General features: G+C 43.1%; 2 protein-coding genes across 2 annotated transcripts in view; both read left to right on the top strand.

Moving 5' to 3' along the window:
- ypel1 (yippee-like 1) overlaps window positions 1–24411 on the top strand; it is a 1016165-nt gene that overhangs the window by 191572 nt on the left and 800182 nt on the right. The window lies entirely within an intron of this gene.
- The window catches only part of aacs (acetoacetyl-CoA synthetase), a 98597-nt gene continuing 82908 nt past the window's right edge, over window positions 8723–24411 (top strand). The window contains exons 1-3 of the mRNA XM_028825141.2: window positions 8723–8928; window positions 14565–14668; window positions 15653–15773. Of these exons, the coding sequence (XP_028680974.1) occupies window positions 8808–8928; window positions 14565–14668; window positions 15653–15773 (346 nt within the window). The 5' untranslated portion in view covers window positions 8723–8807. The remainder of the gene's footprint in view (window positions 8929–14564; window positions 14669–15652; window positions 15774–24411) is intronic.

Genomic DNA, 24411 nt, shown 5'->3' with positions numbered 1-24411 from the left:
AACGCTCTGTGATTTAGAATTCTTTGACTACCTATCCATTTCTTCAACTCACTTCACCAGTCTTTTTTAAGGTTCTTGGAACATGGAGCACATCTCAGCAGCAGTGTGCACAGAACACAACCAGTAGTGGGGAAGACACCAGCCTGTTACTTAACCTAGCGTACATGTGTTTGGAATTTAGAATAGAAAATACATGCACACAGGAAGAACCCAAACATCCATCCATTATCCAACCTGCTATATCCTAACCACAGGGTCACCGAGCCCACCGCAGGGCACACACCATTCACAAAATAGCCAACTCAAGAGTCTAACTAGCAGAGCTGTAAAGTAGCAGCACCAGCCACCAGGTTTGCTAAGTTCAGAAGAAAAGGCCATAATCAAAAAGGTCTTTGGAATTTGCGATATGAACTCAAACTGGGTAATGATGTGTCTAATTTAAAAATGAGTCAAAGATACACAGTTTAGACTCTGAATGAGAGGCTGCCTGAGTCCGTGCCCATTGTATCCCTTCATTGACTGCAGTGGGCACCCACAGTAGTTTCCCTTCAAACAACAGTTTCTCTTTAAACTGAACAGGGAGTTTAAAATACATTATACCCTATTCAGAACTTATAAGCTATTAATGATCCTTTCCTCAAATGCAATGGACAAGATACTAATGGATAAATGTGTATTTACTTGTGTATACATGTACTGAAGACTGCTCAGCTTCAATATTGGTTAAAAAAACATGAAGTATTGCAGACGTTGTCATACTTTTTCCGTTCAGGTAGGACAGTGCTGTGTGTGTGTAAAAGCTTAATAGAGCATATATTCTCTTCGATCTCTTAATGATACCTTTCACTACAATATATGTTGCGGTCTTAGCTGAGTTTCCCGTTTTTATATATACCTTAGAAGGATGACACTTAAAACGCCCAAACTTAATTTCGCTGTGTAGGTGTCCTATTTTAAGAGCATTAATCGTTTAAATTGACTAAACAACTGCGAGTCCCACGGCATTTTCTATTCTGGGTTATGTGTTCTTTTATTTTTCTTCCATTACTGAAGAAAAAAAACATAAACCACCTTAGGCCATCTTGGACACGCCCCAGTTCTCTGCACTCTTTGCTGATTGGGCACACCTCCTTCAACTCAGGAGCTCTGATTGGTCACACCCACTTTAGTTTCTCAGGGTATAGCTGGGAAGAAAACATTCTGATCTAGTAAAGCTGCTTTGTCATTGGCTCTGTCCCTCCTCCACCCCTGTCATTCGTAATGCTACTCTGTGCCGGGGCTCAGCTGATGTGGAACCAGAGGACGCCCCGCCAATCAGAGCCGCGAGAACAGTGTGGTGAGTGCTTCGCAGAATCCCTCCGCTGCTAGGTGAGCTGGCCGGACTGTGGGAAGGGGCTATGTAAAACAGTCAGTGCGTTTGACGAATGAGAGTAGCATTTACCAATCCGTTCGGCTCTATGGCATCATTCTGTTATAGATTCCCCGTTTGCATTAGGAGCATAATTGGAATTTTAAACAACGTTGAAAGGAACTTACTTTTCTTTTGTGCCTACTTTCAGCTTGAATCATATTGCGACAGTAGTCAGGAAAACGTAGAGAATTAGTTAAATTTACTGGGAATGAGACGTTAGCGATAAGAGCAAAGTTTTTACTCATTCGAAGGAATTGACAAATAACCAAAAGGATGTATTAAGCTGTAAAATAAGGGCTGCCAATAAGAGTGGCATGGCGCAAAAAGAAACTGATGAAAGTGCCCCTGAGAGCAGTCTGATGAATAGAAAAATGTAGTGTATATAATTTTGGCAGTGTAAACCGGAGGAAAAGGGGTGTGAAGGATAGTAGGTTAGAAATAATGTTATTTAGTGGTCGTAAAATAATTACAAACATTTTTTTAAAATGTGAAAGAAGCAGCTCTGTTGAAAATAAAACAATGGGTAACACAACACATTGGAAAAGAAGCATTTTGAAGAGAAGGAATAAAATTATTAAACACATAAAGGTGCTAACCATTAAGGAAATTTTTCAAGGAGGAAATAGGAAAATATGTGATAAATGGCCTATAAAGGATGCACTTTAAAATGTTTAGCTAATTGAAGAAAAAAAATGTAAGACACTTAGGAATTGACTTGTTATATGTGTAATACAATCGAATTAGGTGCCAGGAGCATTGTGAAGGGTGTTGTATATGGGCTACAGTGAGTCCAAGAAAAAACATTCAATGAAGTGAACGAAATTCAAATGTAATGTGTTATGTCCTGAGTAATGGACTTTAGAAAAGAATAAAAAGAGCTGGGTCTGAAGCAGTCATGTGCTCTCTGTAATCCTAATTCTCTTCCCCTGAATGTTATAAGCACTCTCATCCATGAAAGCAGAAAATCCTAGATACCAGTCCATCTGCAACAACATGAAGTCATATTGTGGAAAGAATCCTGTATCTCCAGTGGTGTAATATTAAAATTCCATGCATATTCCAATGTCACGCAGGTGTCAAACCTGTCCAGGCAGCCTCAAGCACGAGGCCGTGACCCGAGAGTGCACACCCGTACACACGATATTGGGACATGGAAAGAAGATGGAGTATGCAGAAAGAGGCGGCAGCACTACCTCAAACGTTGCTCATGTTTCTTAAACTTAAAAGGTATTGTGTATTAAAGGCTACTGACGCTAGGAGACCTATTGGGTAGTTCATTGAGATTTCAGTCTTTTGAAACTTTCCGCTGTGCTTTTGATCTACTCATTGATCTGCATTGGCATTACAGTCAGCTTTTGGGCTCTCTGCCCTTAAAGATATCACTCTGCCTCAGACAGATTTAAATAATTTTAAACAGTTTCTGATTTTAGGATTGTAGAGTCAATCTGTAGTTAATACATGACCTTCAGATTTAAATCCAGTAGAGTTTGGTTTATGTCAACACATAATGCAGCAACAACAGCTGCTATTCACACTTTATAGTACAAAATGCTGAGCATCTCTCTGTATTGGTTCATCTAAAGCCTTTATAACTATTGATTGTCATTTTCTGTTGCTAAACAATTGCTTTAAAAACTCAGGATTTTAAAGTTGATGTCCCAAAATCTGAATGTTTGCATATAACTGATGCTATATTTCAATGTCTATATTTTATGTCTATAGTTTTATTCACTATATACACCTGAAATTTGAAATGATGTGTTTTGTGCCAGTGCTACTTTGAACCAAAGTATTATACATTTACAAGTAACTTTTATTTTTGTTCAAACTGCCTTTTTAATCATTAAGTTAGTGTTAATCCAGCTAATACAAAAATGAATGATTTTTGTTAGTTCACTTTCAAGGATGATCCAGATATCCAAATACCTGCTGTAACGTGGCGCTATATAGCACCCGACCCGGCACAGACTTACGCAGAGGCACATGTAAAACAAACAGTCTTTTTATTTCTCTTCAGCTGGCGGGCACGTCTTCCCCGTAATCCCTCCAGCCACAACATAGTCCCACAAGCACTTTAACTGGCACAAACAACACTTTTTCTCTCCACCTTGGCACCACCACTCCTCCCAGGAAACCTCGTCCTCTTCCTCCTGATTCTGGCTCCTGAGTGGTGGATGCTGGACCTTTTTATAGCCCACCTGGAAGTGCTCCAGGTGTTTGATCACCTGTGGCTAATTGCACTTCCGGGTGGGGCTGCAGAGATGTCCAGGTGGGTTCCTGGCTCCATGCAGCACCCCCTGGCGGCCACCCCAGCTCCCCACAGGGTTGTGGAGAACTCCATCTCCCATGAAACCCTGCGGGAAACTGAGGCATCATCGTCAGCCAGGGAGGCTGCCACCAAGCGTCCCGGGGGAGGTAGTGAGATGTCCATAGCTGCTCCCCTGGAACATATGTAGAAGGGGCGTCCCGGCCGGGTCCCTGTCACACTGCCTTTAATCCTGAACCTAATTAAATGTGTATCATCCCATCAAATATTTTGTTTTTTGGATAAATTCAAATCTAAGTTTTAAAAGATGTATTAATTAGTAAAACTTGTGTATTGTTTTAGAAACTGCGTTTCTTTTAGTGCACAGACTATTACCAGATTTACATTTGCCACTACATTCATTCACTCATATTTACTAACCTGCTTATCCACTGGAGGGTCGCAGGACAGCAGGAACCTACCCTGGCAGTCATGGAAGTGCTGGTCCCCTGTCCAGGAACTGTTCCTGACATGCACCCAATGACTGCTGTGGTAGGCCATCACACCGCAGTCCTCCCCAATGTGACTGTGGTCAGGGACACAGTGCTGTTTCAGTGTGTAGGTCTCGTCTCTTCAAGCCATTGCATCTTCATTGCTGCCTCTCCTAATTATAAGCTCCCTGCACAGAGGTCTCCTCAATATATTGGAATTCTTTTGCAGTTGTCTCAGTGTAACCAAATGTTCTGAGCATGGAAAAAGTGGTATATAATTAAAATGATACCACCATCATAAGTGTCTTCGTGTTAATGATTTAAGCCTTTCAAAAACCTGCAGTGAAATATCAAATTAGACCAGACATACATCCATCCCGGACTTGTTCCTGCCTTGTAGCCAGTACTGCTGGCATAGGCTCCGAGCTGTGTGACTCTAAACTGGGTTAAGCAGTAAAGTTTGAAATGCTGTCAGTTTATTTTGATAGAAGTTTTAAAAATAAATATATGCCCCAATTATGCAATTGCTTTCAAGCAGTTATCTGGATATAATTGTACATTTGTAATATGATAAAAGTTAAAACTTTAAACAGGACTGTGTACTCCTATTGATGCATTTTGTCACTTCTAGATTAGGTTTACTGAGGGTGTCTGTTCACTCTGACAGGTCTGCTTTGTGATGCGGATGGACGACAACAATAATGAAATCGTAAGCTCTCCCACTTCACAGACATTTGCTTTGGTTACACTCCATGTAGAGTTTGTATATTTTCCCCATGTCCAGAGTGGGATTTTCTTTAGGTATTCCACTTCTCTTATGTATATGTAGGTTAAGGTTATTGATGCAGATATTTTTCTAGCTGTGCATTACAAAGAACAGATGCGGACATTCCAGTGAGGCGGTAGACCATTAGAATTAGACTGCCTCTGAATCACTTCACCTAAAAGAAAACGTAAATAGTGGCAATATATACTCCTTGGGTACAGATATCCCTCAAACGTAGAATAATTCCAATATCTATAGGTTTAGCACATACTTTTGGGTGGTATACAGTAGCACAGTGCTGTGCCTGGAAAACCCGAGGAGTCTGCACATTTCCCAAGTTGCGGTGGAGTTTTTACTGGAAACGTTAGCTTCATTACTTACATCTTTAAGGGGTCAGCGTAACTGTGAACTGTAATCGTGAACTGAGTGCAAGTGTGCCCTGGTGCTCCATTCAGGACTGGTTTGGACTGCCAATCCATTCTAGTGTACCCTGATTAGGACACATGGGCAGAGTAAATCGATTGATGCTGTATCACATACTTTATCAGTCTAGCCTTTCACCAAAGTGCTTTAAACAAGCGTCCCAGTTTACACTTGTCAGACCAGTGCCTTCTGTGAGAGCGCCAAACCCCGTGAGCGTCTGCGCATTTAGCAAAGCGCTTTCAGTTCCGAGGGTAAGATGCCCACTGAGGTGACTTTTAAGGAGTATGCCAACTTCTCCATATCTTAAAGGACTGGCATCCCGAAATTTATTTCGAATAAGTTATTGGCATTTAATGGTGCAGCATAATCGACCTGAATGTTTATTGTTAGGAAGGAATCATCAATTTTGTGAAAGGTTAATATAAATGTCTTTTGGCATGAACTGTGAGATTCTAACTATAAGCACAAAGGAAATCATGACATTGTTTATCCATAAAGAAATTCGAAACAATGTAAATGTGTATGTGTCAATAAATAAAACACACGCGGCTGTAGATAGATAGATAGATAGATAGATAGATAGATAGATAGATAGATAGATAGATAGATAGATACTTTATTAATCCCAAGGGGAAATTCACATACTCCAGCAGCAGCATACTGATACAAAAAAACAATATTAAAGAGTGATAACAATGCAGGTATAACAGACAATATCGTTGTACAATGTTAACGTTTACTTCCCCCATGGTGGAATTGAAGAGTCGCATAGTGTGGGGGAGGAATGATCTCCTCAGTCTGTCAGTGGAGCAGGACAGTGACAGCAGTCTCTCGCTGTATGTTGCCTGATCGGTGGCGCAGAGGTAGCGCTGCTGCCTCGTAGTAAGGAGACTCGGTTTCGCTTCCCGAGTGGAGTTTTAATGTTCTCCCCGTGTTTGCATGGGTTTCCTCGGGGTGCTCCGGTTTCCTCTCACAGTCCAAAGACATGCAGGTTACATGCATTGGTGATCCTAAATTGTCCCTAGTGTGTGCTTGGTGTGTGTGTGCCCTGCTGTGGGTTGGCACCCTGCCCAGGTGCCCTGTGTTGGCTGGGATTGGCTCCAGCAGACCCCGGTGACCCTGTGTTCGGATTCAGCGGGTTAGAAAATGGATGGATGGATGGATGATGGATGGATGCTGCCTGATTTCTCAGAAGACCACCAGGGGGCGAGCTGGTGGGAATTCATTGCTATGTGTGTCGGCATGATCTATCAATCTTAGATTAGATTAGATAGAACTTTATTTTAATAGTATTTAACGTCCCTTTCCAGACGGGAGAAATAAACCACACTGGCAAGTGGTTGTAACAGTCCAGAGACCAAAGTTTTATTGCTCTTCTACCTTAACTGAACAATGCAAACTCAAAAAAAAAAACCACACACACACAATGGTACCCAACAAAAACCAGACGAAGAACAACCATGTGTCACAAACCTTACCAACTCAAAACACTTTTCTTTTATAATTCAAAAATTAATGGAACTTCCTTCACCATTTCCCGCCCCAGCATTTATTTCCGAACGGCAGATATGGCTCCTCAGCCCGCCTGTCTCCGCAGCGCTCCGTGCAGCTCCAAAACACACTGACTCGGTGGTAATTTCTTTACCAGACTGTTACAGTATTATGAATATTCTATTATTATTTTAATATCTATCCGATATTGTGTCTTTCATATCAACCTATCACCACATTTCAAAGACGAGCTTAATTGGGAACTGAAATTTGGTCTTTTATTGAGTGAACGTGACTGTGCGCGAGGGCTCAGCAAGTAGACTGACATACCGTCCAGATTGGTCCCCGCCAAGCCCCCCGGTAATTTCTTGGGTGGCTCCGTCTTTGTGTGATCAGACATTTGGATGGCTTGGTAGATTGTTTTCTCGTTATCCCATGAAATTCGTTTCACGTCATCCAAGGTCCGTCCACTACAGGATGATGATGGCATTTTCTGCTGACCTCCACCTACTTATGTCACACGCTTCAGACATTCTCTTTATTCCGGCAGTTTTGATTGTTCTGTTTGTTCAGCTTAAGTTCGGCCGGCCCTCCGTCTTCTGAGACGCTTTGGCGTCCATTCCTGAACCTCTTTTGTTCATCTGTGACCCGTGTATCTGCATTTGACAGATTTCACTCATTTTAATGTCAGTTGTCCAGCTTCTATCACGTCAAATCGCGTGAGATTTAGTTTGCAATTCCATATTTCTGTGGTTTTGCGTTTTGAATAAATAAGGCATTTAAAGACGAATCTCACAGGCAGGTTGAGCCCGGAAATTTGCGTTTTAGGCAAAAACATTTTTGAGGATAAAGTTAAGGCGACCACATGTCCCCAATCCTGATTGTATTTCTTTTTTGATGTACGAAGTGGATGAGGTTGATCATCTCTTGGGGGGCATTTACCACTGAGTAGGTGTGAGCTGTTGCTGCGTTTTAAACAAGTGAGTTGTCATTATGGTGTAGTGTAGTTCTTCAGTATTGTAGAAAATAATACCGAATTGTTATTCACATATTGGTATCAATCTCCTGAAGGGTTTTAATCGAATGATGATTAATGAATATATTGTCTTGCAATGTCTTCTAGTATTGAAGCTGAGCCTTGTCGTTGACAGTGAAGGCTGACATCCTGGCGCCTGTGCTCATGGCGCTCTCGGCACTCCAGTGTGTGATTCAGGAATCCTGTGTTATCTTTTTATTAAGTCTAAAAGCGTTTCTGCTCTATTCTATAATATTGCTAGTACACTTAGTAGTCGTTTTTACATCATTTATACCCCATTTATGGTGGATCAGCACCCCGTTTACAGTCTTTTGGTACACTAGGCAATTTGAAGAAAGTTGTCATAATAAAGTGTAGTTTTATTTCCCGAGGCCTTCGCGAGATCGATTGTCACTTTATTATCAGCTGATGCTTTATATGCACAATAACTTGAATAGCGCAACTTAAAGTAAAGTATGCAATGCCCGCCAGGCTATCTCCGGAGTGAAGTTACGCAGCAGGAAAGACAAACCGGAGGGCACCTCCATAACGTTTCCACCTCAAGGGATTGGTGCCGTTACTTTAGGCGAGTCTGCCAAAGCTGATGAAATTTCACATCACGGATGACTTTTTTTTATTTGCATTCAATTCCAGAAACTCCTAAACCTTGAACGGGTTGTGTGTTGCAAAAGAGGGCAAGGACGACACTGTATTTCACTCATATCTACGTAACACGCGCGTCCTGTGTGTGAGCTTCTCGACCACTCCAAAGCGACGCGAATCACACAGCGTGGACTATTCTCTGCCGCGGAAGCACACATTCCCTGATCCGGGCAGGTGGCGCCATGGGCGGTGCCGCCTGTTTTGGGCGGAAAGAGGGCGGGGCTTCTCAGCGACTGTCAAGGAAGTGGCTGTGTGACCGCAGAGCTCCTGCACGCTGTCTGAGCTCGTCCACTGTCGCCAGCATGTCGAAAGACACCGAAGAAATTCTGGAGGCCAAGGTGATGTGGTACCCGGACTCAAAGAAGAACACGCAAATGGATCGCTTCAGAGCGCACATCAACAGGGCCTTCGCTGTCAGTTTGGGTGAGTGCCCTGCTAGTGTGGCGGGGGCAGCCTGGGTAGGGCGGGATGCTTAAGGTACGCGGGATGGGCTGGTAGAGCAGGCAGACTGGGCAGACGGAGCGAGTTGTTGGAATATAGAATAGGCATTTAATTATATACAATGTAATATGAATAATTTTGGTTGATATTAATATGAAGGTGAGACGGTCAGGATGTGTTGTTTGTCACGGTGAGCATGCCTGAGCAGACATAGCAGGCTGGCCTTTGCCATTATCCTGGTGTCATGCGGATGTAACTATATGGATTTCTTAAGATTCTCACCATCCCGCCAGTGGACCTCCCAAGAGAGACTGGTCCAGATAAAGAAGTGTGTAAATCTTTGTTTTGAATACATCCTCAGAATCACGCGATTGTGCCTCCAAGGATTACACCATAAGAAATTTTACAAACAAGAGAAGACCATTCAATCCCTCGAGGTTGTTTGTTCAGCTAATAGACAAGCATTTCAGGCTCACACCAAGAGACTTTTGAAAGGTTGCCAAGGCTTATGCTTCAACTCCATGTCTTGGTGACTTCAATCTTAAATGATTCTGAGCTTGTCAGATCATTCATCCATCCATTGTAAAACTTGTATATTGTAGGTCATGGATGTGGGGTCTGGAGACTGTTCCAGCCCATCTTAGGCAAGGCCACCACATAAACCCAATGTGAATCTCTTCAAAATGCTGTAGAAAAATTTGGAATAATATTGACATGGGCAAGGAAAGAACGCACAAATGCCACATTGACAGTGTCCGGGCAAAGATATGAACCCAGAATTCTGGAGCTGTAAGGCAGCCGTGCTAAACACTGCATCGCTGTGGCTCACTTGTCAGCCAGTCTTTGTTTTATATACCATTGTTTATTTGTCAGAGTTCAGCACCCTGTAATTGTCCCTGCTCTTGTCAAATTGGTAAATAAATATTTTTTAAAAATTTATTTGCAGTGAAGTTACTAACAGAAGGTTTTCCGCCTGGGTACTTTGGCTACTTTGAGCAGTTGTTCAAAGCTGATCCTTCGTCGAGGACGTTGGATATCTCTGGGTTCACGGTCCTTGAGGTTGATCCTCCAATTAGCTGTGAACCACCCAGTCTCACTGAGATGGCACAGGTGGTGAACCAGCTGAGGGGAGGAAAGGCTGCAGGGATCTGTGATATCCAGGGTGAAATTCTCCAGGCTGTTGGTAAGGCTGTCCTCCTGGTGTTGCAAGCAATCTTTGCTTCCATTTGGGAGACTAGCATCATCCCAACTAACTGGAAAATGGGACTTGTCATTCCTATATGGAAAGGGAAGGGTGATCGCCTGGATTGCAGCAACTACATGGGGATAACACTGCTCTCGGTGCCGGGTAAGGTGCTTGCTAAGGTCATCCTCAATAGGATCCGTGATCACTTGCTCACCTACCAGTGACTGGAACAGTCTGGTTTTACGCCTAAGAAGTCATAGACTGCATCCTGGCACTGAGGGTTCTCATGGAGTGCAAACGTGAATATCGGCAGAGTTTCTTTGCATCCTTTGTCAATTTTCATAAAGCGTTTGACTGAGTTGATCAAGCTGCCCCGTGGGACATCCTGTGGGTTCGCAGGATCCCCTCGAGGTTGCTGGATATCGTGGCCGGCCTGTACACTGGTACTGTGAATGCTGTGCAGAGTGGAGGCAGGACCTCTGTGTTTTTCCCAGTTTATTCTGGGGTTCGTCAGGGGTGTGTTCTTGCTCCTACTCTATTCAGTGCTTGTATGGACTGGGTGTTGGGCAGGGTCATGGGGTCCAGCAGCTGTGGGGCATCTGTTGGGGAAGAAAGATTCACAGATCTTGACTTTGCTAACGATGCTGTGATCTTTGCGGAGTCGATGGAGACTCTGATCTGGGCACTCGAGAGACTGAGTGAGGAGTCAGAGTGTCTGGGCTTGTGAGTGTCCTGGATTAAAACCAAGATCCAGGCCTTTAATGACCTCTTGGGCACAGCCCTCAGCAGTGTGTCTGTTTGCGGAGAGAGTGTCGACCTTGTTGAGAGGTTTACTTACCTTGGCAGTGACATTCATGTCTCTGGTAACTCTTCCTATGAAATCAGTAGACACACTGGGAGAGCATGGGGGGGGTCATGGGGGGGTCGCTGGAAAAGGGGTGTATGGCGCTACCGATATCTGCAAAAGGACAAAGGTCCAAGTCTTGAGTCCTGGTACTTGCTGTCTTGCTATATGGTTGCGAGACATGGACGCTATCCAGTGACCTCAGACGAAGACTGGACTCTTTTGGTACTGTGTCTCTTCGGAGAATCCTTGGGTACCGTTGGTATGACTTTGTGTCGAATGAGCGGTTGCTCATGGAGTCCCAAATGAGGCACATTACCTGCATTGTGAGGGAGCGTCAGTTACGGCACTACAGCCATGTGGGGCGTTTCCCCGAAGGTGATCTGGCTCATAAGATCCTCATTGTTGGGGACCCAAGTGGCTGGACCAGGCCAAGGGGTTGCCCACATAACACCTGGCTGCGACAGATAGAGGTTCATTTCCAGAGGGTGGTATTAGACTGCGTGTCTGCCTGGGGGGGTTGCAAACCGGGATCCCGAGTTGTTTCGTCATGTAGTGGGTGCAGCAATGCACTGTACCAGTGCATGCTCCCTAACTTGACTTGACTTGTAGTCTTGTCCTGTCGCAGCACCTCATCCTTTCCGATGCTGTCAGGTCTCAACGAGCTGCCACTTCAGATATATTTATCTGTTTATTTGTAATTTTAACCCAAAGTGATTTACAAAGCAAATCTTTACGTGTTTTTACAGTTGGAGTATTGACACACAATGACTCAGTAATTGGTAACCTTACAAGTTACAATTCAGCATATTTATTACTATTGCTGGCTACCACTTGTTTGGGGACCTGATTCTTTCAATTAATTTTGATTTCATATAGGTTCTTTCACAAAGTAAACCTAAATTCCTTCCCATTGCCTTGTATTGGAATGAAATGATTCAGAGCATGAAGGATTTACCAGTTCCTAATGATTTCACTAACCTGTAGCTTTGTCGACTGGATATCTGTCCCTGTCCGATCTCAGAAACCTTCTGCTTTACATTTGTTATCAGTTAGTTGATGTGATTTTGAAAAGCGACGTTTATATTTCATAATATAACACCTTTGACAGTGATCATGGTAGTCACAGTCACCCCCCTGGTAGTTTGATTCTCTAAATCTACAAACGAATGTTCATTTTATAAAGGGCCTCTCCTGCCTTACAACTGTGTCATTTGGCAGCTCTCTGTCAGTTCATTCACTCCTTGTGTTTCCCAGATCCAGACTGGCAGCATTCGGCACAAAGCAGGGGCCATCTCTGGATGAAGTGCCCCTCCGTCCCAGGACACACAGCCACACTCGCTTACAGTGGGGCAGACAATCAGAGTTTATTGTTGTCATGTTATTCTACCCTTTGACCTCTTCACTGTCATGTCCATCAATTTCAGTTTTAAATTGCACCATAGACTGCGGTTGGAGCTACTGATTCGTGGCGCTGGTGTTCTGGGGTTGAATTCCGTAAATGGCCTTTGTCCGAATGGGGTCTTCATTATCACCCATCCTCTGTTTTTTATTTTTTCTGTATTCCCTAACTGCTAACACTGAATTGTGACCTGTGCTGGACTGGCACCCTGTTTTGGGCTGATTTGTGCCTTTTCCCCTTTGCTGCTGGGATGAGTCGGACCCCCAATGATCCTGGTTTCAGAATGACTCACTAATTGACCGTTCATTCTGGTTTTACTGGTATGTTTTTTGCCTTCTGGGCACTCTGAGCCTGTCCGCTTAAAGCACTTTGCACGTTCCCCTCCTGCCCTTGTCTGACCACCTGATTTCTTACATTTATCTTTGTGATTAAAACAAAACCACAGGTTCCAGATTCTCTTGTTGGATGACGTGAAGACTAATTTAATTCCCTTGTGGTCACATTGCCACCGTAGCCACTGAGACTTTGATCATTTTGAATCCTCATCAGTCAGTCGAACAAATGCCATTTTAGAGAGCACCTTTGTTTGTGGTCCTGTTCATTCCACAGAGTCAGGTCATCCAGTCAGACTCTAAGATAAAACTCTTTACCCAAAGACCCTGCCAGACCTTGGGGTCTCACTGTGTAACTGAATATTGTTGGGTTACTGCATCGGTTTTCTTTTTGTGTGGCTCTTTTTGCAATCTTGTAATAGTCCAGACGCTTTAGCAGCGTTATTCTATCACATTAATCATTTTTACTTTTTATAATGTATTACTCTCCATTTTCACCTTGTGGGTCAGTGCAAAGAGCATTAAGTTTGTCTTCCAAGTCAAATCCACCAAGCTAAAACATTAAACAACAAAATAATTCCTAAAGCAGCCACATCTTTTTAAAAGAATCGTAGAATCATATGAAATTATTTTGAGCTTTTGGTAATCTGAAGCTTTATTTCTTCAAATGAACTTTATCATAAGCAGTGTGTTTACTTACAGTAAAGTTTTACTAACATCCTTGAAACGAGTTTGTTTACTCTGTTTACATGTCAGGTATAATTTACTAACTAGAAGAGATGTTGTAGTTTGCCCCGTCATTAATGGTTCGGTGATGAAGCGTTTCATTTGTGTTGTCTCAGAGAGGGACCCTCATCGGCTCGTAGTTAATTAAGACCACCTGGGCTCACTTCAGCCACAGCCAAGCCCCCCATACCTCCCACTCAGCTGTGATCCCCCCAGTATTTATTCAGTTATTGTTTCATTTTGTGAAGCCTGTTGGGAGTCGGCTCCGTTTACTCTTTTTGATGTTTTGATGATCACAAGCGCTTGTTTCTGTATCTCAGCAATCACATCAGTGGCAAGTGAAGCGACGTATTGAGGGTCACATAGTAGCAGGCAGCCATGAGCTTTAGAGGGCTCCACTAGGAGGGCACCTCATTATCCCAATTGACAAAGCTGTTATAAAAGGAGTTTGTCTGAGGGCTGCCTTTGGTTATTACTCAGGAGTCTAACGTATACCGAGTGTCAGAATCTAGACAGGGCTCTAACATCACCTTAGCTACCTGGGCGCCATGCCGATTGTGTACTTGTTAGGGTCATTAGGAAAGTACGTGAAGTTCACATTTGGTAACAATAGGGGGCGACACTCTGTGGAGGACAGGCAGGTGGGAACTGCGACTGCAACATAAGTGAAACGGTACAAGACGGGCTAAGGCAGTAAGGAGCTCTGGTGGGCTTATAGGAACAGCAGCAGGAGGGGCTATACTCCAATTGAGTGATTGTCCCACCCAGGACTTTCACAATTTAAGAATGCCCCAGACAGAGAGGTAGTCCTGCTGGTTTATCCTCATATTACAGGGCCTGGTCCTTGGATTGGCGTTAGTAGCCAGGCCTGAAGGGAGGCATTGGAACTGCTGGATGGAGCACCTCAGGCCTTTCTCGCTGCTGACGGTGGTCCAGACGCCTTCCCATTGAGGGTTCAGAAAAGCTTTCTGTGTCTTGTTAGTGATTTTTGTATTTCGGATTTAGGGTCATCTCAAGAGTGTCCTTAACAGTTGCCACCTCTTTCTTGTTTATTAGGAACTTTGGTAAATTGGATTCTGTAGAAGCCTGCTATGTCCTAACACCTGATTCTTTTTTACGTCACTACAGCAAACTACAATGATCTCTACCAGTGGTCTGTTGAGAATTATCCCGAGTTCTGGGCTGAGGTGTTCAAGTTCTGTGGCATCACCTGCTCGCATATGTATGAGGAGGTGAGTCTGGCAGTTTCAGGCCAATCATTCAACGATTCCCTTGTCATTATGATTCCATTGGAGCCCATGGTAAGCTCAAACAACTTGAACATCCAACTTCACATTTCAAGGACATCTTGAAGAAGAGTACATTTACATCATTTAGCAGACGCTCTTATCCAGAGCGACTTACAACAGTGCTTAGTAGTCTACGACTGTTCTTAAGAGTAGAATTCTCAATAGCAGTGGACACGAGGCAGACACCATCATGGTGTGGACACCAGTCCATCCGTAGTCCAGCTCCAGCACACACATACACTCACACATCCACGGCTTCTATTCACCATAACACACAACAAATCGGTGCAGGCCCCACACAGGCAGTGACAGGGCAGGATTTAAGACTTTTTTTTCCTTTTCATTTAGTCAGTCTGGACCACCGCGTCAATAAGGGGCCAGAAAGACTGCATTTATTTTCTTAAGTTAATGGCTTTTCATTTGATTGATTAGTGTTTGTCAACATCGCGCCTCCATTTTCTTTAGTGCCGTGATGTTGAGTGCTGCACACTCAAAGTAATAAATGATGCTCAAAACTCCTTGGAGAAGGCAGTTGAGAAATTCATGAATCATACAGTTGTTAATTTTATTGTACTTTTATAAAATGAAGCCATCATGAAGTTTCTGGCTGACAAGTTAAAGGTGGCCAGTCTTGAGTTAAGAAGCTGCATCTCTGCACTAAAAGAAATGAGAATGAAATAGCAGGTCGAGATTTACATTTTAGGTAAGAAACTACTTCACAAAGGTGAAGTTCTTAATGGTTATAGCCCTTATATTAAGTTATTAGATGGTTTTTATATTTTTACACTTCCCATTCCTTGCCAAGTACTGTATGTTTTTCAATTACAGTTTTCTGTTTGGTGCGGTTTTGTTGCTCCCTTCAAAGTGGCCCGTTACCTGGCCAAGCCTGGAAATCCAACCTAAAGTGCTTGTGCTTTGTGTTTACAGGTGGTGGACCACACAAAGAGAGTATCTGATGTTCCTGAATGGTTTAGGGGCTGCCGAATGAACTACGCTGAAAACCTTCTGAAGCATAAGGATCAAGACAAAGTGGCTCTTTACTCAGCAAGTGAGTGTTTGTAGGTGTTGTATTCAGGAGATTCAAACATGATGAGAGAGAGGGCTGAGAAGCCCCCAACATGCTATACAAAGTGGGCCAGGACCATAAACGGCCTGTCCAGATATGACTCATCCCAGGTCAGCCAGTCCTCAATTGCTGCCTGCAAGCTTTGGCCTACACAGGTCCAAAATGGTGAGCTGACTTTAAAAGTTCAAAATATTAATGTCCAAAAGTTTGCAAAAGTGCTTTAGAAGGGCCAGGGAAACTGTGAATCTGTGCCTTGTTTGGACAACTCAAAATATTCTTTATAAATACCAAAATTTATTTAAAAGTTAAAAATGACTAAATGCAAAAAAAAATCAACTTGACATGGAAATCGAAAGTCAAAACTTGACTTGGTAGGACTGGTAAGCTTTGTTGGGCTTAATGGCCTGTTCTCATCTAAATCTTTCTAGTATTATAAAGTCCAATGAACAGAAATCAATAATTGAGTGAAAAATCTGCTGTTACAGAAAGAACAAATTAAAAAATAAATAAATAAATAAAAACATTACTTAACAATACAGTAAGACAAACTAAATGAACCTCTGCTGCGATTCTTTCTACAAATCACTGGATGTTAGAGTGGCTCCGCCTCTTGGTGGGCTCCACCCACAGAACACATGGAAAGGATGTGCATTTCATTATTAAATAACTAGCTGTGTAAGCCTGTTCTGGAAAAAGCCGGGGGTCCTAGAAACTATTGAAATAATCAGAAAAAAATAAATGTACAGAAGTCAGGTAACTGAAAGGAACTACTCTGGCCAACGTGCTCGCCTCGCTTGTGCATTAGTGGCGGGAGGAAAAGTAAAAGGGATACCGTTTTATTGATGTTAGCGGCTTAGCGACTTTGCCTTTCTTCTGAGGATTCGTTTTGCAGACATGCTCGCTTTGCTTGTGTTATTAGCAGCTGAGCGAGTTTTCGGTTTCCTCGGAGGCGGAGCCCTAACCCCGACTCCACCTCTCAATTCCGGGCCAGACAGACACACACACTTCCACGCGGTGACGTTTATTATTAAATAATAAGCAAACATTGCCTGAAAAAATAATAATTCAAAAATAACAAAAGTTTTCTTGGTGGGTTGTGTGAGAACAGCTTCATTTTTCCAAGACATTTTCTGCAGCCTTTTGTAGTTGTATTCTTAAAATGTTATTGTCCGTAACAGTGATAAAAGTTACCTGCAGTCCTCTGTGTTCACAATCAAAGTGTACTTCAGTCTGGCTGTGAGCTCTGAATAATTAAACAGCCTTCTTAGTAGATACACCATTAGAGTACACAATTCCAGCTAAGCCTTACCTGTAAAGCTGTGTCTGTGAATTGAATCTTCTGCTTATCAGTGCATAGGTGGCCTTGATATTATCCAGGATCAAGTTTAATTCATCATTATTTAATGGTGATGTGGAATTGCAGAGTTACGTGCTGCACGATTAGTAGCATGTAAGTGGAAAATGATGTCTTTAAGAAAAAAAACAACGCTTGTTTCATGGAGCAGATATGTCATTGATTATGCTGACAAAAAACTCCGGGTTAACGGGCAGAAAAGGAAAATCAGGTGATGCTACAAAGTCGATTAGACTCCCTCTTAAGGTAGTTAGTTATCCTGGCCCACTTTTTCTTGCAGTTTACCATCCAGACTATCAATACAAAAATTTGAGGAGCCTTTCTCTTTTTCACTGACATGACTGCCATGCTTTCCCAAATAAGTGATGTAACAAAATGGATTAAGGACCTTTCTCCAACATACTAAGAGTATGAATAAGGATGGACTGCCCTCCCTACCAGAGCAATTAAAAAAGCGTCCACTTGTTTTAGTTAGAGGCTTCAGTTTATTGACTGCACAAGGCCAGCTTTGAGAATAAATGTAACCCTCGTTGATTAAATTAACGTGCATGCAGTGTTTATTTTATGCCAGCCAGGTCCTGTTGTCCGCAAGTAATTAAATTCCCTGCTAAGAAATTTTAAACATGCCGTCAAATTAGAAATAATAGTCATGCAGTTTGTCTCCCATAGTTGAGCTAGCATTGCTGTCACTCTTGCCAGAATTAGATTAAGCAGAATATATGGAAGCTGTATAATGTGATTTCAAGCTGTACGGTATCGGCACTTCTAAATGGTAGAGCTGCGCCGTTGGAAGGGTCACCAGGTTAGTTTATTTCAAGGCTTCATTTCACCTGCCATGAAACTGTCAATTAGAGAAGTCAGACTGATGTTAGCCCACTGTTGTTTAATTCAGGACACATCTTGCTTTAATGAGGTTGAGGCTGGCTGAAAATAGAAACCTCGTGTAGACTTGCCAGCTGATGTCATGCAGGAGCTTCTCGCACATCCTTTAACGTGTGCTTCTGACCTGCTGGATCCTGCAAAGCTCTAGCAAAGTTAAGGTTAGGATTCACTCTAGTGAAGTGATAAGACAGCAAAATTTGAAGTTTCTACTCTTAAGATCACATTTTATTTTATATGCAGAGTGACTAAGATTTATTGTAATGCTTTATGTGCTTCTGGAGTTTGGGGTGAGGTGTAGTGGTTATGATTTCCATCTTGTGACAAATCAAGGTAGTTACTTCTCTTTAATTTTATATTTGTGTGATGGCAAAGTCATTGTGCTTATACAGGTGTCCATCCATCCATCCATCCATCCATCCACCCAACCCATCCATCCATCCATCCATCCATCCAGGTAGTGTATCCGTCACAGCTGACAGTGTCAGTGGCACACCAAGTGCTACAGAAGGATGCAGAGGAAAGAGTAGAGGATGGTAAAAGGCTAGTAACCTGCAGTGGTGATGATTACCTCAACAATGTCTATACCAAATAATCTGACATTTTCATTTTCTGATCATACAAAACCGCCACCCTCATTAGATTGGGTTATGTGGTTGGATGCCAAGGCCAATGAGACAGCCTTTACAGAGGCAGGCAGATCATTTGAGAGTTGGGGGATCCTGGTCACAGGGGGTTACCTCTTACAGTGTCTGATGACTGTAATGTAGTCCTGTTAGGTAATGAGGTATCAGTCATTGATGGATGATGTTAGAAAGAGGATTTAAAAGTATTCTTAAATGTAATTGGATTCAGTTTAAAAGACTAAAGATGAGGACTTTTATAAATTTGTCTTTTTTAATTCTAGTACTGTGGCTGGAAATCAAAAGGTTTGACCTACCAGTAGACATCATGTCCTAAAAACATTTGGTAAAACAAACCTTGATTGACAGTTTTTGTTTTAACTTTCACAAAGAGATTTGTGTTTATATTGTAAGCCACTTTTGTATCATCACGAACTGAAGTCAGAGAAATGTCTTTATCACAGTGGCAAGGGAAGATGTCTAGGCAATAAACACAAACCACAACTCGCAAATGAAAAACACCGAAGCGCCTCCCATCCAGACCCAGAAACCCGTCCACATTCAGCAGTGTGGGTCGCCAGGCTGGAACACCTTCAATTAGCAAAAGGGGTCCCTTCACCTCTGAGCATACAGTTGCCCTTAAAGTACAAAGCCATCAAGGAAGCTCTGCAGCTGTCTGAGCTATCTGAGGAATGGCATGGTGCTACAAATTCATTTCTGGAGCCCTGTGAATTCTAGCAGCCATGAAGTGCTGCTCCTGGAACGTCAGTCCCACACAATCATGCTGCTGACCCCACCTAACACCCTTCCATTCATGGCATGATACCATCTCTGCACTTGTCAGTTGAACTTCCCTCTCTTTCTCTGACCTTCTCCCCAGTGTCTCTTGGTTGTCTGATGAGGATCTTGGCACCCCTTGCAACAGGACTACCATTACTCACATGTTCTCCCCTGTTAGGAACTCCACCAGTTCTGAACCTGCATCCTCTAAATAATAGTGTGCTATGTTGGTATCTCAAACAGGTTCAACAATGTTACATTTTGTATGAGGGTCACCATATAAATTCATTTGTGGCCAATGGGGTACAAAGGAGTAGCTGTTCAAACGTAACATGCAAAGGGACTGGGTATCTCATAGGCTCCATCCATTCAAATCTGGAAATTGCTGGAATATCCATAGGGTGGGAAATATGGTGATTACAAGGTTTGGCACACGGTGTTTTGATCTCAGAGCCAAAAGGCAAGGCCAACTAGCAGCAATGGCAGAGTAGTTTGAAGCAAAGAGGAAGATTTTTGTTGGGAGGGAATGTACAAAGGCTGCTCACTAATGTCACGTTAGACAATGTTTCTAGCGATCTTCAGTCGCAGCTCTCATTTATGTAATCTTAGCGAGTAGGAGGCAGTCCGTGTTGCATTCACATGTGGCCATGTGACAGTCCCAGCGACCAGTCCAGCGTGCCTGTTACTCACATGGGGCGTGTGTGCTCAAACGCTAACAACTAACGAATGCGTATTCAGATGTGTATCGTATAAAATGTAGCAATGAGGACCAAGAAATGTGTCAGTTTTGGACTTCAAAAACAGAAGAGAAGCTCGTCTGTCTGCTGTCTCATATTTTAAATACTGCAACAGAATAGAGAAACGAAAGAAAACAACAACCGAGAGTCGAGATTGCTGCGCCAGTTCACCCTTCGCACAGCGCTGACTCCTCGACCAGGCAGCTCGCTGTTACCTGTCAGAAGAAGCTGCAAGCTCAACTGTGCTGGGAGGTCATCACGCAGCCAGAGGTAGACGTGCCTAGCGATTTCACGTTTGTGTGAATTGACATGGGCCGGCAGCTGTGGTCGGCAAGTCTGACGTACCCAACAACTAGAAGTCGGCTTTAGACAGGTCAGCACGAGCTGTTGGTGTTACTAGCAGTGAAATTCGTATTTGCACATCCAACTAACATTTAACGTGTTGCCAATCCCTGGTGTCATGATAAGCAAGGATTTATTATAATGCAGAATTGACTTTACTTAATAAAGATGACAAATTGATTTATCTGATGTGCTCCTTCTCCCGTGTCAGTACAACTAGTTTTGTTAAACATTCTGTTTTCATTGTGCTACTCCCATTGTTAGCGGTTCAATACATAAACTTAAAGATGTTTTATTATTTTTTTCCTTTTGCACGCAACATTTGTTCAATTGATGAGAGCAAAGTAGAATGTTTTAATTCTGGTGTGAATGGTGTAAGTTGAACATGGCACCCACTCCCAGTTGCAGAACATTTAGGCTTATTGAGGTGCAGCAGTGGAGAATGGGAGGCTTGTGAAGATGAAGGGACGGTTGGCTGACGTAAAGTGCAGGCAGACTGTGGAGGAAAATCTTTTCCATTCCACTGAAAGGCAGAGAATGGAGACAGCAGGACTGTGACCTTAAAGCATAAATTATTATTATTATATTATTATTAAATGGCAACGGAGACTTCAGACATGCAGCTAATCCTCTGCACAAATTCTAAACTGCCACTTACCCTAACAGAGACGGCTTTATTGAGAAGTGACTCCGGGAAGAGTTCACATACAATTTAAGACCGTACCTTATTAAATCTTGTGGTCTCCATGATTGCAGTGTATGACAATGTGTTGTAAAGTAATAATGAAATGCTAGTGTCCTGCCATTTAAATTGTGTTTTTAGTGTCAGTACCATTTAGTGGCCTGGGCTCACAGCAGCCAAGTTCTGCGAATATTCCATTTTTCTTGCCTTCAGACACTTGACTTGATTTTTATTTTAGTTTTTCAGAACCTTTTTTGTTCATTCAAAACAGAAAATCAGAAAGCAGTTCCCCTTAACATGCACCACTTTTTTGCTATGTTCAGTTTGATCATCTTCACTGTAGTCAATGCAGTTCCCGATTTTGTGGATTTAGGTTTACTTGCTTGTTTCGTTGTGACTTTTTGTCTTTTATTTAGCTGAGCTGTTCCTTATTTGAAGTTAATGCAAAGTGTGCCTCTTATGGATAAATTGTGTTGGTGGTTTTGAGAGTTTTGAAAACTTGGGAGTTCGGTCCTTTTCTTCAGTTATAGTTTTATTTTCTTTTCCTTACCACGTAGTTTGCTCTTTTTTCATGTTTCTCGCTTGATTTGCCATGGAATGCCACAGTGTTTGTTATGTGGCCAGTGAGCTCCTTCACATGTTGTACAAGTCTGTTACGGCCATTGCTGTGGTGTGCTGGCCTGGAAGGCTTAGTTACTGGAGGCCCTCTTGACGTAGGTGGTAGTGGAGGAGAGAATTGGGGCAAAGCGGAGTGCCATTATAACGAAGGCGGCACATCCTTGGTCTGACACACTGAGCGCATAATAACAACAGCGCAAGTGAGCAGAGAGCTGAGGAGACTTCGTGCCAGCAAAGCAGCGGGTCCAGATGGAGTATCGCCACGACTGCTGAAGGTCTGTGCATCGGAGCTGGGGGGTCCTCTACAGCGCATCTTCAACCTGAGCCTGGAACAGGGGAGAGTCCCGAGGCTTTGGAAAACATCTTGTATCACCCCAGTCCCAAAGGTATCACGTCCTAGTGAGCTGAATGACTTTCGGCCTGTTGCTCTGACATCACATGTGATGAAGACCATGGAGAGGCTGCTGCTTCACCACCTTAGGCCACAGGTTCAACACGCCCTTGACCCTCTGCAGTTTGCATATCAGGAGAAGGTGGGAGCGGAAGATGCCATCATCTATATGCTACACCGATCCCTCTCTCACTTGGACAGAGGCAGTGGTGCTGTAAGAATTATGTTTCTAGACTTCTCTAGCGCCTTCAACACAATCCAACCTCTGCTCCTTAGGGACAAGCTGACAGAGATGGGATTAGATTCATACCTAGTGGCATGGATCGTGGACTATCTTAAAGACAGACCTCAGTATGTGCGTCTTGGGAACTGCACGTCTGACATTGTGGTCAGCAACACAGGAGCGCCACAAGGGACTGTACTTTCTCCGGTCCTGTTCAGCCTATATACATCGGACTTCCAATACAACTCGGAGTCCTGCCATGTGCAAAAGTTCGCTGATGACACTGCTATCGTGGGCTGTATCAGGAATGGGCTGGAGGAGGAGTATAGGGACCTAATCAATGACTTTGTTAAATGGTCCGACTCAAACCACCTACACCTGAACACCAGCAAAACCAAGGAGCTGGTGGTGGATTTTAGGAGGCCCAGACCCCTCATAGACCCAGTGATCATCAAAGGTGACTGTGTGCAGATGGTGCAGACCTATAAATATCTGGGAGTGCAGCTGGATAATAAATTAGACTGGACTGCCAATACTGATGCGCTGTGCAAGAAAGGACAAAGCCGGTTATACTTCCTTAGAAGGCTGGCTTCCTTCAACATCTGCAATAAGATGCTGCAGATGTTCTATCAAACAGTTGTGGCGAGCGCCCTCTTCTACGCAGTGGTGTGCTGGGGAGGCAGCATTAAGAGGAAAGACGCCTCACGCCTGGACAAACTGGTGAGGAAGGCAGGCTCTATTGTTGGCATGGAGCTGGACAGTTTAACATCTGTGGCAGAGCGAAGGGCTCTCAGCAGGCTCCTATCAATTATGGAGAATCCACTGCATCCACTAAATAATGTCATCTCCAGACAGAAGAGCAGCTTCAGCGACAGACTGCTGTCACTGTCCTGCTCCACAGACAGATTGAGGAGATCGTTCCTCCCCCAAACTATGCGACTCTTTAATTCCACCAGGGGGGGTAAACGTTAATATTTAACATTATACATAGTTATTGTCTGTTTTTTTCACCTGTATTATTATCATTCTTTAATTTAATATTATTTATTGTATCAGTATGCTGCTGCTGAAGAATGTGAATTTCCCATCGGGATTAATAAAGTATCTATCTATCTATCTATCTAACAGATAACTCAGCAGAAACATTGTGTATTTCAGCCTAGCACGTCACAGTCATCCATCTTCTGTTTTGTCCTTGAAGCACTTTGCACTATTTAAGTATTTTTCCAGATTGTTTTTGCTGTCTTAGACAACAGAAGGTGCGAAATGTTCACAGGTTTGAAGAGTTTCACAATGCAGAAAGCATTCCTGTGCAGTAAGGTTTACATCATCATTTCCTTGTGTATTTCTTAAGAATTAGGAAGTTTGTCATAGAGAATGTAGCTAAGAAAAGATAAAAATATGACCAAAATAATTTCAAAGTGTTGTTCACCTTCAGTTGTAGTAACAGATGACAAGTTATTTCAAACCATGACTGTTTTTGGTATAGTTACTGTCAGCACTTGGAGAGGATGGATTAACAACGAGGTGCTCTTTCACAAAGATATATAAATACAACAAACATCATCAATTAACATGTGATCGTTCATTTTGTCTGAAGCCTTTTGCCTTGCTTTGTTTTTCTCACTCTATTCACTTTGGCTCTGAGGCCAGGGATCTGCACTGGCAATCTGAAGGTTTGAATTCCATAAATGACAAAAGTGACTCTGCTCTGTTGGGCCCTTGAGCACGACCTTTAACCTGCAATTGCTCCGTCCTGGGTATGACGTTAACCTGCATCCAGCCCTGCAAGTAGGCCCTCCAACCTGTAGGGAGAAACCTGGGGGTTGGTGGCAGAATTGGCTCTCCAGCCACCATAAAAAAACCTCACACTGGTTCCATTTCATCTGAACTGGTGTGGTGCTGAGGTGGGTCACTTGTTGCATGGCTCCACACAGGTCCTAATCTGGGATCCTGAGTTGGTTTGTCATGTGGTGGGCACGGCAGTGTGC

Source organism: Erpetoichthys calabaricus, chromosome 18, assembly GCF_900747795.2.
Source record: "Erpetoichthys calabaricus chromosome 18, fErpCal1.3, whole genome shotgun sequence".
NCBI classification, from domain to species: domain Eukaryota; kingdom Metazoa; phylum Chordata; class Cladistia; order Polypteriformes; family Polypteridae; genus Erpetoichthys; species Erpetoichthys calabaricus.
This window is presented reverse-complemented; position numbering and strand designations above follow the sequence as displayed.